A 15,867-nucleotide genomic window follows, 5' to 3' on the forward strand; every position below is an offset into this window, starting at 1 on the left:
GATATATGAGCCACAAATATTTTCTTCTACTTTATGGGTTGCTTTTCACTCTCTTGATTTTTGTCCTTTGTTGCCCATTTTTTAATTGAGCTATTTTTTTTTATTGTTGAGTCTAAGAGCTATTTAAATATTCTGGATGTAAGTCCTTTGCCAGATATGATTTTCTCCTATTATGTGGGTTGTCTTTTTACTACTTCTTTCTCCCAGTGTCAACAAATAGAGAGCTTTATATGTTTTTTAAAATAATTTTTATAGTAGTAACATCAATTTATAACATTTTGTGATTCAGGGCTGCAGCATTATAATTCAACATATGCATCTAATATCATGCATCGCACATCACCACCAAAAGTCTAGTTGCTATTCATTGCCATACAACTGACTCCCTGTACCCATTTCTCCCACCTCTAAACCCCTTACCACCAAACTGTTCTCTGTAATGAAGAGTTTGTTTTTGTTTTACTATATTTTATTTGTTCACTTGTTTTGTTTATTTATATTACACATGATTGAAAGCATACGTTATTTCTCCATCTGATTTATTTTGCTAAGCATATAAACTCAGGATCCATCTATATTGTCACAAATGGCAGAATTTAGTTTTTCATAGCTGAGGAGTATCCCATTGCATATAACATATAGCTGTAATCCTCTCTCATCATATATATTGCATCTTCTTTATCCATTAACCCATCAATAGGTACTTAGGTTGTCTCCATATCTTGGATATTGTAAATAATGCTGCAGTGAATGTAGAGGTGCAGATATCTTTTCATGTTTGTGTTATTGTTTTCTTTGGGTAAATACTCAGTAGTGTAGTTCTACTTGTAATTTTTAAAATAAGATCCATACTATTATCCTCAGTGACTGCATTAGTTTATATTCCTACCGACAGTGTATAAGGGTTCCCTTTTCTCCATATCCTTGCCAACACTCTTTCTTGTCTTTTTTATCATAGTCATTCTAACAGATATAAATGATAGTTTTGATTCACATTTCCCTGATAATATGTGATGATATACATCTTTTCATATGCCCATTGGTCATCTGAATGTCTTCTTTGGTGAATTGTCTACTCAGATCTTATGCCCATTTTTTAACGAGGTTATTTGGTTTTATGTTGTTGAGTTTTATGTGTTCTTTTTGATATTAACTCTTTGGTTGGATGTATGGCTTGCAAATATCTCCTTCCATTTAGCAGGTTACCTTTTCATTTTGATAATGGTTTCTTTCACTGTGTAGGAACCTTTTAGTTTGACATAGTCCTGTTTATTTATTTTTTGCTTTTGTTTCCCTTGCTATTGAAGTCAAATCTCCAAAGACACATCTCAATGTTAAGGATTTTATAGCCTACATTTTCTTCTCTTTATTTTATGATTTCAGATCTTAAATTCAATTCTTCAATCCATTATGAATTAATTTTTATGTATGGTGTAAGACAGTGGACTAGTTTTGTCATTTTGCATTAGAAATTAAGAATATTACCTAAAGGAATGTAATGATTCAATATAATCACTTTCAAAATCTCAATGGCATTATTCATGGAAGTAGAACAAAATAATCCTAAAATTTGTATGGAACTACAAAAGACCCCCAAAAGCTGAAGTAATCCTGAGGGAAATATAACAATAATGGAGGTATCAAACTCCCTGACTTTATTTTTTAAGAATTTTTATTAATTTTCTTTATTTTTTACATTATTGCTCATTTTTGAACAATATTTTCTTCCCCCCACCCCTTCAGGTATAGTCCCCATAGAGTTTCTGGCTTATTTCGCTGAGCATAAATATGCTGCTGTGAATGGCATGAGTTTATCTTTTTTGATTGATGAATAATATTCCATTGTGTCTATATACCACATCTTCTTGATTCAGTCATCTACTTTTGGGCATTTGGGTTGTTTCCAGGTTTCACCTATTGTAAATAGTGCTGCAATAATCATGGAGGTACAGGTGTTCTTTTGAATCAATGCTTTTGTGTCCTTTGGGTAGATCTCTAGGAGTAGAATTACTAGGTCATATGGTAGCTCCATTTTTAGTAGAATGAGGAACCTCCAGACAGCTTTCCATAGTGGTTGGACCAGTTTGCACTCCCACCAGCAATGTAGGAGAGTTCCTTTTTCACCACATCCTCACCAACATTTTCAAACTCCCTGACTAAACTATACAACAGTGCTATAGTAATAAAAACGACATGATGTTGGATGAAAAATAGGTTCATAGATCAATGGAACAGAATTGAGAGCTCAGATATAAATCCACACACATAAGAAGAACTTATGTATGCCAAAGGAGCCAAGAACATACCATAAGGAAAGAAAGTTTCTTAAATAAATGGTGTTGGGACTATCTTTTGCTTCTGGATTGTAGCCTTTATAGCACAAAAATTTTAATTTTGATCAAGTCCCATTATTTTTCCTTTTGTTGCTTATTCTTATACTATCATGTGTAAGAAACAATTGCCTAATTCAAAGTCATGAAAATTTACTTCTATGTTTTCTTCTAAGAGATTTATAGTATTAGCACTTACATTTAAGAGTTATGCTATATTTTAGGTTACTGTTTGTATATGGTGTGAGAGTTTCCTTTTAATCCCTATAAACAAAATGGCTTCATAGTATTTTTACTAGATCAGATATGAAAAAAATAGTAAGGAGGCTTTTAGTGTGGTTGTTTTGGGGAGTCTTAAAAAAATCACTGACTCATTACAGACATGAGAAATCATATCCATTATATCATCAAAATTTATCTCATTTACATTAAGCTCATTCACTCTGTTTTATAAGCCACAAAATCCAAACAATGGTAACTTAACAGCAATGACTGCCAATAGCAATTGAGATAACATTCATGGGAAGATTATGACAATATCTTGATTACAAATAAAGGCTTGGTTTCACATTTTAGCCCAGAATTGGCTAAGATTACATATCATTTTTCAGTCTGATTATTGGCAGAGTAACTAATTAAAGTGGGAAAGAGATTAGTAAATCAGTCAAAATGTCGAGTACGAAGTACAGTTTTGTCATAGATCATATAGTAAAGCTCATAGTGACAGGGGTGTGTAATAAATAGAGACAGACTATTCAGATATTGAAAAGTCAAGGTAATGCTTTTAAAATCAGCATGATTTATGGAACTACATCAAGTTAAAGAGCTTCTGCACAGCAAAAGAGACAATAACCAAAACAAAGAGAAACCCCACCGACTGGGAGAACATTTTTGCACACAACACTAATGATAAAGGACTGATCACAAAAATCTACAAAGAGCTGATAAGACTCAACAAAAACAAAGAAAATAATCCAGTCAAAAAATGGGCAGAAGAGCTAAAAAGAAACTTCTCTGAAGAGAAATGCAAATGGCCAACAGGCATATGAAAAAATGTTCAACATCACTGTAATCAGGGAAATGCAAATCAAAACTACCATGAGATACCATCTTACACCAGTGAGAATGGCACATATTAAACAATCTAGCAACAACAAATGTTGGCAAGGATGTGGAGAAAAAGGAACTCTGCTGCACTGCTGGTGGGAGTGCAAACTGGTCCAACCACTATGGAGAACTGTGTGGAGATTTCTGGACCTACTAAACACAGAGCTTTCATATGATCCAGCAATTCCACTCCTAGGTATTTACCCAAAGGACACAGAAACATCAATTCCAAAGAGCACCTGCACCCCTATGTTTATAGCAGCACTATTTACAATAGCTAAGCTTTGGAAACAACCCAAATTCCCCAAAATAGATGACTGGATCAAGAAAATGTGGTACATATATACCATGGAATATTACTCAGCATTCAAAAAAGATAAACACATGCCATTTGCAGCAACATGGATGGTGCTGGAAGGGATCATGCTCACCGAAATAAGCCAGAAAGAAAAAGAAAAATACCGGATGGTCTCACTCATAGCAGGAATCTAGAAAACTTAAATAAGGGACCAGGAAAAAGAATAACTATAAGAAAGAAAATATCAAAATCAACAAACAACTATGAACCAGAGACACTCTATGGGGGGTGGGGGGCAGGGAAAGGAGGGCTTGGGGTCAAAATAAGGGGGTTGTAATTGTAAGGGGAATATAAAAATAAAATTTAAATAATAAAAAAATAAAAAATAATAAAATCAGCATGATTTAGTTAGATTTTAATTTCTTCCTATGAGATACTGTTGAATTGGGCTTTGATTTACTGACATTTTAAGATTTGGTGTGGATTTTCTTTTTTGCTTTGCAGGATGCGCAGAATCAAAAATTAAAAACAAGTATATGGTACCGTGAGGTAAGTGATTTTTTCTTTCCATGCATGCTGAACTCCTGATTGCCATCTGTTGCAAAATATAATTATTCTAAAGAATAGATACTAACTTTGTGTTTATGTTTCCTTAGATTTGCAGCAGATGTAAGTTGTTGGAATCCATGATTTCTCATTGGGCCTACCATCTTTAGGATTTAGATGGGTAGTCCATTTCCCTAACAGATAGTACTAACTAACAGGCTGATCAGTTGGGTTATTGGTCCAAATACTTCTTCAGTTCATTGGTGAGGTCAACATTACCCCTTTTGATACATTTCCTTTTTGGTTTTTCTTAACAGATATGGGATGATGAGTTTTTGTCTTGGAACTCCAGTTTGTTTGATGATATTAGAGAGATCTCCCTACCTTTAAGTGCCCTCTGGGCCCCTGATATCATCATTAACGAGTTGTAAGTGTGTTTGGGTATATTTCTGGGGGTATAGACTTAGAATATTCAACTCAGTTGCTGCTTTTTTAGTCATTGTTGCCATTCTTTTCTTTCTAAACTTCTAAACAATATTGTTGAGATCATTGAGGTAAAAAGTAACATGAATTCACATCATTTAAGGACAGCTTTGATTACCAATGCTTGAGGTTACTCAAAGATTATGTTTGTGTTATAACAGTAGCAGGTGAGTTAACTTATGAGCCTGTGTTTGCCAGGGTTATTATTTCATAGGAAATGTGACTCTTTTTTTGCACTTCTAGCCTTGTCCTGGATGTCCTGGTCCCATAACTGTTTTTGTTTATGTATTGAATGGCTGAATCACTCTTTAACAAGGTTACTTGTGTTTTATATAGTGTGGCCAGTGAAAGAGCACCTGATCTTCCCTATGTGTATGTGAACTCATCTGGGACCATTAAGAACTCCAGGCCTATCCAAGTAGTCTCTGCATGCAGTTTAGAGACATATACTTTTCCATTTGATATCCAGAATTGTAGCCTGACCTTCAATAGCATTCTGCATACAGGTAAACCATGACAGGTACAGTTCACTAGTTGGAAAAAAGTCATCCTAGGTTGGCACACATAAATAAAATTATATTATGGTATCCCTTATGTCCATTTTATTCTTGAACATAATTGATTTTTAAAAAAATATAAATATCCTCCTCACGTTATTTGGTTCTTGCTATAATTCAGATCAAGTACAGTGCTGTGCCCAGATAAACAGCCCTTTGCTACTGTTAGTTTGGGAATAAAATGTTAGGCTTCTACTGCTATTGAGAACATTATCTACGTCATAGGATTGGCTTCATCAATCTATGGATAATGGCATCAAACCCCAAAATTTAAATCCAAAAGCTATAAAGATTTTACTTCACACCTCTATCCTCCATCAAATGGTTATATTGAATCCTATCCCAGTGAGACCATACACTTGGAAGCAAGAGTAAAAGGAAGGATATGAATCAGGACTTGGCAAAGTAGGTAGTTGTCGGTGCCTCTCTCCAAGGAAGATGATTGTTTCTGCTGTTTTTCAGTGGAAGATGTGGACCTGGCCTTCCTGAGGAGCAAAGATGACATTAATCATGACAAAAAGGCATTTTTGAATGACAGTGAGTGGGAACTTCTTTCTGTGTCCTCAACATACAACATCCTGCACAGCAGCGCTGGAGATTTCGCACAAATTCAGTTTAATGTAGGTCCTCTCCTTCCCATCCCCATGGTGCACTTCTCTACAGTCTTTGGCCTTCTCTGTTGAACTGAGGGATCTCTGCTTTGTTGCATGTTCTCATTCATTATCATCTAAGAACTGTTGATTCAGATGGCTCTGGACATCCACTTGCATTCTGGCATTTTAAAGACCAGAGGTCAGGACTCAGATCCTGACTCATGCAATATATATCACCAAAATGAATACACAGAGAATAGTTTTCAGACGCCAGAGATCTGAACCACCCACACCAGCAAGAGCCCTCCAGTCTTTTAGTACATACTTTCTCACTTCTAATTGCTACCCAGAGTTGGGGTGAGAGTGAAAACCCACACACAGCAACAAAAAATTGAGAGAAAGTGCCTTTTCAACATTACTGTTCTGTTTTTAATTGAGTAAATTATTAATTCAAGATGAAGATGCATAAAATTATCATACTATTAAATATTTTGAGAGGAGAGCTGACGAATCACCTGTAGGATCCTCAGAGACTATGTGATTTCAAGATCAGAAAGAATAACTGCCCTGAAAAGGACATGATGAGAACCTGACCTCAGATGCCCACCTGGGATGCTCTCGGCTGCGTTGTTCACAGGAAAATTTGTCCAGCAGGGGTCTGAGTGGGATGGGGTGAGGACAGTAGGGTGCAGGATGGTGAAGTGGACTGCTTTCCCAGAGCAACCATTCTTCCTTCCTGGCAAACTGTCCTGACTCATGGTCTGCAGCCAGTGCAACCTGCGGGTTCACATTGTTAGTATTCAGCTCTGCTTTTCTGTGCAAAGTCCCCTAATGGTGGTTGGAGTGGGTGCTTCATGCCGGTTTATGGATCTGATTGAAATGTAGAGATTACAGGCAGATCAGAATTGCACAGTAGATACATTCTTTTGAAGAAGAAGAAGGATGTCTAATGGAGAACAAAACCTTTGAGTAAGAAGAAAATTTTAGATTAGATTAAGGTGCGACAGCAGATAATTACATGGTAAGGGGTGATGGTGGTGAAATAGACTATTATTGAGGGCACAGATGTTTCTCCATTGGTTAAAGGGGTCAAATGCAGCTTTCCAACAAAGCTCTTGTTGAACAGGGACCTCAGAAACAGTTGTGGTTTGAACCTGACTTATGTAAAAAGCTGGGTTCTAGCTAATGACAACTCATACCTTCCTAGTGGTGGGGTTGTGTTCTTGCTTATGCCCCATGTTTTACATAGAAAAGCTTGAATTGTGGCCTGTTTGTCCACTTTTTCTTTTTAGTGAGGGAAAGGGAGGAGGAAAAGCTTTTTTAATTTCAATGAGTTCCTTGGCTAAGAGTAAACACCTCATTAATTTTAAAGATATCAGCCCACAAACATTTTTAATGCAGCCCGAATAATGGAGAGCATTAAAAGAAAATGTGAGGGAGTAGCACGTGCAAGGTGGAATGTAGTCACCTACCAAGCACTCCGGAGAACACTGCACACACCATTACCTGCACTGCACGAGGAGACAGACAAAGGCAAGAGACCGGGCAGGTAAAAAGGAATGCACTCTGTCTTGTGCGCTCTGTCTCTCTCTCTCTCTTTCTTTCTCTCTTAGCTATTACTTTTAGTTACACATCATCTTTCACCTAAATATTAATTTTCATTCTCAACAGTGGTGAAAGGCTTTCTATATACTGGCTCCCCTTATTTACATATTTTTAATTGGAATTATTGTATTAGAAAATGAAAGTTTTAGGCATACGCCATTGTAAAACAATATCTGTATATTGACTACATCGACTTTTAAATATGATGAACAGAGGTGTGAAAGGTTGTTTAAGGAAGGGGAGGCTTCCCTGGTTTTCGGGAACCACTGTCCATTTCCTTTGCTCCCCTCACTGCCATGCTGCTTCTCCGTTTACAGGGTTTGCGTGGAGGTGTGCTGGAGGTGGGCAGTGATAGAGTTCCATGCACTTCGAACTTTTTCCAGGGTGCCTTTGCCCTGGGGGTTAAGTAGGACTGACTTTCACCATGGCCCTTTGGAACAGAGAGGATAAAGAGTCACAGATCATATTTGGTAGGGAAGGGAAGCAGACCTGGGAGTGGTTCTACAACTTTAGAAAGACTTAAAGCGGATTCAGTGATGACCCCAATTCACTGTCTCCCTCCACTACTCTGAGCCCCCTGCCTCGACATGCCTGATCTGTGTTCTGTGGCTAGGCTTGCGCTGACTTGTGCCATCTCAGGCACCTTACTCTGAAGTTAGCAAGAGTCTGTCCTGGTGTCCTTCAACAGTTCTTGGTCAATGATGTGAAATTCAGCACCCAATTCCAAACCTGCATCAGGCCTGCTATGATCTTGACAGCAAAGAACTGTCTCACTCTTAGTCTACTCATCTCTTCTGTGTCAGTCCAGGCTGTTCAGCAGGCTTTGGGGATAGATGGGGGAGGTGGGAGAAGTGGGGCGGGTGAGAGGAAAATGATCTATTCTAAATATGTTATCATCTTGGCCTGACGTATACTGCAACCATTGATGCTAAATCAAATGCTTCAGATATACTGTTAGTTTCAGCTAATGCACAGTCATATCTTCCAGCTCTCAGGCGCCTATTGCTTATCAGAGCACACTGACACTTTGGATCTGCATCCTACCTGGGCCCCAAACACAGGCATGTCTGCTTACAAGCAAATCTGTGTGCAGCCTGATACCAGATCCGGCAGCTCTTAGAGGGTGGTTTCCTCCAATACATGATCAGAGTTGCTGCTTACTAGAGATAGCAGGGTGAATTTTGATTTCTGTGTGGCAACATTTTGGTCTTTTTAAACAATGAGAGTAGAAGTGGGAGGTGGTAGGAATAAAATTTAAGAACACATATTAGTTGGGAAAAGGTGGACGCCTGTGGGAACTAAGGGATGCCCAACTACAGAGATCCTCACATGGAGTTAAATGTTCATTCAGCCTCTGTGGGGGCCCACAGAGGACCACTAGAAAAATGGGGAGGGGGGTTGGGGAAAAGGGCATTTAAGAAAAAAGGTGCCTCATTGATCCCTTTTTTTTTCCTGACAGAATTTTTCTTTCTAGATTAGGGTAGAGTTTTGAGATATCCATTGAATGTTGCTCATCAACTTGATAAAAGCTCCTTCTGAGCTTCACCAGGAGAAAGAATTTTGAGTCCTAGAAATCTCTGTAGGGTCACTCAAGTCACCCTAAAAGCATGGGCTTTCTGCGAGGCCATCCCCACTCCTGGTCCAGATCCAAGAAATTCACTCCAGTGCAAGGATCTTCCTTAAGTGGCAGCAACTTTCCCATTCTTTCTGAATTGGGAATGTTGGGAGGGGCCTGGAGAGGAGGAAAATGGGCTTCTGTATGAAGCGTGAGTCTGTGCGTCAAAATTCCAACTATGTCATAAAGACGGTCATGCAAAATTGAGTACTGGTGGGGTCTACCATCAAGGAGGCGATTAGAGACTAACCTTGGGGCCTATTCCATCTCCAAGGAGCTCTCCACACACACATTCTGAATTAGATTGATCTCTTTCATTAACATCAATAGGCTCCAAATACCTTTGTGTACTTATTATTACCTGGCTTTAATGGATAATGAAATTGTGGCATAATATTGCTAACACCTGAAGGGTGTCTAATGGAGAACACGGACTGAAACTAAAGTGCTTTTTCTTCCCTTTCTGGGAAATTTAAAGGCACCAGCTCCTTTAGTCCATTAGAAGTGATGGGCTCTAGGTAAGGGCAGTTCTGTAGAGTGCAGTGTCTCACCGAGCTGGTGTCACACCTGCCCCTCAGAGCAGGCAGGGATTAGTGCTTCTGGAATGACCCGAAGAGAGGAAGCCCTCAGAGGACCGACCCCCAAATGAGAGGCTCATTTGGACTAACTCCCCACTCCTACCCCACGGGAACTAAAAATAGCATCCAGTACAACTCAGCAGATATCTTTTGAGCTCTTACCATGGGCAGGCTCAGTGAGAAGTACTGAGGACACAAGCATGATAAATCAAGGCTCCTGGTCTATCACAGACCTCAAAATCTACCCAGGGAGACTCAATTACAATAACCACAACATTGATCCTACTCCATGTCAGGCACCATTTCTGGACTGCATACATATAATCCTGTCATCTGTACGAGGTGGGTCCTCTAAGTTGCACAATTTCATAGACAGTTACGTTGGGTGCAGAGAAGTGACTTGTCCAAAATTACAGAGTGACTAGTGGAGACTGCACTTGAACCCAGGCAATCTGAGTATAGAAACCACATTCCCAATCCTATTTTATGGTGGCACACAGTTCAACATAATCCAGTATATTTCATTTCATTCTTTGGCATTCGTCCACTGTGTGATATGGGACAAGTTTGTGGTACTAATGAAGTACCGGTTTGTGGTGCGTTAAACAATAGGGTGACATTACACAATAGAAATTTATTCTCTTGGAGATCTAGAGGCTAGAAGCCTGAAATCAAGGTGTTGGCAGGTTCCTTATGGGCACTCTGAGGGCGTTCTAACTAATTGCATCTGCAATGATCCTGTTTCCAAAGAAGGTCACATTCTGAACTTCCAGAAGGGATATGGAGTTGTGGGATTATTTTTTAACCTGGCACAGTTGAATGCACCTTTGGCTCTCAAAAAAGGCATGTCCCTCTCACATGCAAAATGCATTCGCCCTACCCCAACATTCCCAGACATCTTAATACATACCAGCACCAACTCTAAGAACAAAATATCTAAATATAAACTCAAGTAGTCCTACAACTCACATCTAAATCAGGTATCAACTCTGGGTATGGTCTATTCTGGGCAAGCTTCCTCTTCATCACAGACTCGTGGAGTAACTAACCTCCAGAATCTGGTTCCCCATCACAGAAGGGAGTGGGGTTGGGGGAAGAGCAGGGACCTGTCCCATTAACAGTTCTAAGTCCAGGATTTAGGATAGTGCCTGACACTCTGCTCATGCTCACTTAGTGTTTCTTGAACAAGGGAATAAATGGCTTTGAGGTTCAAGTGAGGTAATGAAAACAAAACATTTCTGGAAACTGTGTAGTAAAATTAGAGTTTAGGCTGCACAGTTTCTTTCTAATGGACAAAACTAGTCTAGTCCACAGCTAACATTGTCCCTAAATCAACCTAAAGAAAACTTCAGGTCCTTGGTTCTTGTGAAACAAAACAAAACCGTAGCTACTATTTGGTCTGTCTTCGGGAACATTCTTGCTAAAGGCAGAAGAAAGGATTGACAGGTAGTGAGGGGGAGGGTCTCTCTAGCTTTTCAAGTTTGTGCAACAAACATGGACTGGGGAGATTTCTGTTTTATTTTATAGCTGAAACCAACTGTCTACTCTTGCACCTACCTGCTTTCCCTCTACTTTCAGTTACTGTTGATATTTAGTGAGGAATATTCTCCCGACAGGAGGGACCCAATGCAAAGTGGGAATACAGGATGCTTATTCACAAATTAACAATTTCAAAATGGCACCAGCTGAGCATTATATCTCAGGCTGGACCCCGTGTGGCTGTGTCACTGCGCTCTCCAGACTCTCCCAACCTCACAGCCCTCACCGCACTGGGGACATGTGTTGTGATGAAACCGAGGGACCACACTGCCCACTCTTTAGTCTTTGCTCAGATTTCCATTCACCCCTGATTTCCTGATGAAAGTCTCTTCACAGCTATCATCTCCGCATGTGCTATTTACATACGAACTTTATTTAAAGAGCACAACAGTAATCTCAATTGCACCCAAGATGTTTGGCAAGGTAAAAGTAAATGGCCTTTTTTTTTTTTTAAGGGAAAAGTGAGGCTTGAGGAGGCTAAACTCTTCAGCCAGGACCACTAACACCAGCACAAGAAGGCACTTCGAATCAAGTATTCTCGGGAACGCTAAGTCTAGGCTCTTTCCACATAACTGACATGGCTACGTGTCCTTTTCTTTAGGGTGATATTCTTATACTTTCACCTCCTTCATGTCACATCTACTGTGAAGTCTGGGGGGGTTTCCTCCTCCTCCTGTACAGAGACAGCAGACTAGGTTACCCCCCTCCAGCTCCATTTGATCACATTTCACCCAGCCCAGGTGGGGCCCACAATACAAGACACCCTGTGGGCTCTACCCCCTTGCCTTTGATCCTGCTGTCCCCTAGCCAAAGCCATTGAGTCACAGCGTGACAAAGGAGCTGGGGCGGTGCAGGTCCACAACATTCATTGTGATGTTGTTTTTCCTGTTCACTGCACTTCGGCGGGAATGTGTTTTAACCAAATTATTGCAGAGCAGTGAGTGTCGCTCTGGTTTGGATATTTGCAGCCAATTATGCTTAATGTGAAAGACAACAGCCTGACTACCAATCCAACAGCCATCCAACCAATGCCTCTGGCCCGCCAAGCTCCACTGAGTCGAGATGAGCTCCAGACCCAAGGGCTGGGCAGCCCCTGCTCCCTCCCAGCCTGGCTTTTCCCCTCTATTCCTGGCCTCTATCTTGACTCATTTCAATGCAATTCTCTTCCAGAGCAGGAGAGATGAGGGAGAAAAGCCCCGAGGTCTGGTTCCATCAACAGCTATATCTGTGTTGGATAGCAAGAACTCCAGGCTTGGTATTGGAGTAGAGGGGGCCACGTCCCATCCTGCCCCTTACTCTGCCTACTCAGGGCCTCAGCTGTAATTTTGTTTTAATCTATGAAGTGGGAACATTATATTACCTACCAACTGGCTGGCAGTGTGGATTAAATAAATGCCATGTGTAAGAGCATCTAACACACTAACCGCGTAGAAAGCATTTGGTTGTTTGGTGAATCAGAGAAATGGGAGATTCCAGACATTTTTTCCCCCAAATTCATCAGCAAAGGGGCCATAACATTCATGTTCAGTAAATTTCTATCGACTACCCACTACTACTTTTGGCCCCAAGAGGGAGTTTTAAAAACTTTCTGCTCTCCCCCGCAAAGGGGCCACAGTCTAGTGAGGAAGCAGCCCTGTCATTCCCTGGGTGACAAGGCTTATGAAAGACAGCTCCTGTCAACATCCCTACGAAGCTCGGTATAAACAAATGACAATAGTCATAGTAATTTTTTGAGACTCAGATTCCCAGCTGCCCAAGCCACTCAGCAGCTCTGCGTGCCTGGCCTCACTGAAGGTGTGCTGGATATCTTCAAGTGGCCCTCACTCAGCTCTACTCTCCCCCACCACTACTCTGTGCTCCTAAGACCTGCCTGTGTCCTGCAGAGCTTGGGTCCTTGGTGGTGTCTGGCCGGTAGGGGACAGGAGAGCAGGGTGAGAGACTGGAGAATGCTAGGACTTCTTTCTTCACTCCTCTCCCGGTGGAGGTCCTCCAGGCTGGCTGTCTCCCAAAGAAGGAAGCCATAGCTCCTACCCAGCACCCTTTCCCCACACACGCAGCTCTCTCTCTCTCCTTGGGTTCCAGCCATATTCTCAACCCTTGACCCCTTCAAGCCCCAGGGCAGGAAAATTTACCAGACTCCCCAAATCCCCAAAGCACAGTCTTCCTTCTTGTGGTTTCCCTAATGCCCTGCCTAGCTCAAAAAAAGTCTTCTTATTAAGTTTGCCTCAGATTTCCATCTTAATTGTGCTATTTGTCCCTGCCAAGACTCTGACAGCTATGCAGGGGCTTAGGCACTAGCATACCAAGTAAGAAGACAGACTAAAAATTAAACAGTACAATATGTTGCATCAGAAGTAATTTAAAAAAAAAAGATTTAGGGGTAAGACCTGGTTTTAAAACAGTTTCTCACTCACCGGTGAGCTTGGACAAGCAATTTTATCTCTTTGAACCTCAGTTTCCTTGTTAATAAAATGGTTATGAGGGTTGAAAAAGATAAAGGATATGGAACACTTATTCCAGTGCCTGCCATACATCAAGAGGCAAATGAAGGGTAGATTCTTCTTATTAATAATATCAATATTAGCTCTATATAAAATGTAAAGGATTCCCCCCTTATTTTCTAAACCACAAAATAATCTTCTATTTCTATACATGGCTTCATGCTATGGGAAAGCACTGGGACTTCAGGGTGAATTCTTGGCTGTGGCTTTGACTGAACACTAGTCCTCTGGCTTAGAGCCCCTTTTCAATGCACTCTTTGTCCCTCACCAGTTGGTGATTCGCAGGCGCCCTCTCCTCTATATTGTGAACCTGCTGATTCCCAGCATTTTCCTAATGCTTGTGGACCTGGGGAGCTTCTACCTCCCACCCACCTGCCGTGCTAGGATCGTGTTCAAGACCAGTGTGCTGGTGGGCTACACCGTCTTCAAGGTCAACATGGCTGATGAGATGCCAAGGAGCACAGTGAGCACTCCTCTGATTGGTAAGCAGCCTTGGGATCACCAGTGCCCATCTTACACCTCTCCCGTCAAAGCTCTGATGTCTCATTTCAGATCTCGGAGGGGAGAGAGAGGCCCCAGAAACTCTAGCTAATGTCACCTCCTTTGGTTGCTTCTCCTAGGAGTCTTCTTCACTGTCTGCATGGCCCTGTTGGTCCTCAGCTTATCTAAGTCCATCCTGTTAGTCAAATTCCTCCACGATGTGCGTTGCAGTGGGAAGGAATGGCCTATCTTGTGCTTTCGAGGGAACATCGACACTGACTGGCCTGGAATGGATCCCAGGACCCAGCTTGCTGGGGTAACAGGTTTGTGAGAAGTCTTGAGCCCCCTGCCCTGTCTTCTTTATCACTATCAACAACAGTTCCCTCAGCGAAGTACCAAGCCATGTCAGGCCCGGTGAATTTGAAACACTTGTTTCTTAGCTCCTGGTCTGGGTTTAATTTACGGGGGACTGAAGCACACCTCTTGTTGGCTTTCAAGAGAGCCTTATCTTAGCTTGGATATCAGGGCCTCAGTTGCCCCTAGGATGTTTCATTTTCCAATTACCTGAAGGGACTGAGCCACTGGACTGAAAATGATAGATTGCCGGTATGCTCATAAGCACATACACACAAGTGCACACACACACAGTGTTACATATTTGGGTTCTACTTGCATGAAGTGAAATGTTTTGAGAATCTTACAAGCCCCTAAAGCTCCCACTGAATCAATGTGCGCTGACCCCTTGCTCAGAAAATCTCCCAGATGGACTGAGGCCAGACACCCTACGTGCACAACACAGCTGCCATGTTTTCCAGCACTGCCTTGCCTCCTATCAGTGGGTGGAGAGCCCCCAGCCCCCACCAAACTTACTGCCCAGTTATACCCACAGCTCTCCTCAAAAGATGCGGTCATCAGCTTCAGTGGGAAGTCCAGGGAGTCTTAGTAGCCCCTGGCTTATCTAGGGTGTTTTCCTCTATCACACAGACTCCCCCATCGGTCAAGAGCATCAGGCCCAGCCAGGGACCCTGAATGAAATCTATTCCCAACTTCAATCCATCAGCAATTACTTCCGAACCTGGGACCGCGAGGAACAACAGGAGCTTGGGTGGCTGGCCCTCCTGGAGCGCTTTGACCGACTGCTCTTCCACAGCTATCTTGTCGTGCTGGGGCTCTACACTGTCACCCTGTGCTCCCTCTGGGTGCTGTGGAGCAGCTCTTGAAGACTGGAGTTTTGTGGTCCAATCAGTATTCTCTCACAGCGCTTAGGGAAGACTGGTGGACTTTTGTGGGAACACTAGAGGGGAAGGAATGGTGGATTAAACAACTGTCCTCGCCGTCCTGTCTCACCCCCCAACGCACATCCCCTTGCCTCTTTTTATTCAGCTCAGGCGCACATACCTAGTGAACTACCAAAAGAGTGACCCAGGAGAAAAGCCAGAGTGATGAATGATGAGGATGTATGGATGTCCAGTGAAAACTAAACCTGCCTCTGGCCCCAGTTCCTTCCTCTCAGACTGTTAGCATTCTCTTTCAGGAAACTTCTAGGCACATACAAGCATATAGGTATGTTTTAACAATTTTCTTAAATGTAAACTCACTCCATTTCCCAATTCTGTCTCGATCGCTGACTCAAAA

At 41.6% G+C, this 15,867-nt stretch overlaps 1 protein-coding gene across 1 annotated transcript in view; it reads left to right on the forward strand.

Annotated features, from left to right (window-relative positions):
- Positions 1-15,452, forward strand: part of HTR3B (5-hydroxytryptamine receptor 3B) — a gene marked incomplete at both ends in the record, with an annotated part of 28,868 nt that extends 13,416 nt beyond the window's left edge. The window contains 7 exons of the mRNA XM_084249824.1: positions 4,240-4,284; positions 4,599-4,708; positions 5,101-5,270; positions 5,784-5,941; positions 14,024-14,234; positions 14,373-14,555; positions 15,217-15,452. Of these exons, the coding sequence (XP_084105950.1) occupies positions 4,240-4,284; positions 4,599-4,708; positions 5,101-5,270; positions 5,784-5,941; positions 14,024-14,234; positions 14,373-14,555; positions 15,217-15,452 (1,113 nt within the window). The remainder of the gene's footprint in view (positions 1-4,239; positions 4,285-4,598; positions 4,709-5,100; positions 5,271-5,783; positions 5,942-14,023; positions 14,235-14,372; positions 14,556-15,216) is intronic.
- Between the last annotated feature and the right edge of the window lie 415 nt (positions 15,453-15,867).

The sequence above is a fragment of the Talpa europaea genome, assembly GCF_964194135.1.
Source record: "Talpa europaea genome assembly, chromosome: 12".
In the NCBI taxonomy this organism is placed as follows: domain Eukaryota; kingdom Metazoa; phylum Chordata; class Mammalia; order Eulipotyphla; family Talpidae; genus Talpa; species Talpa europaea.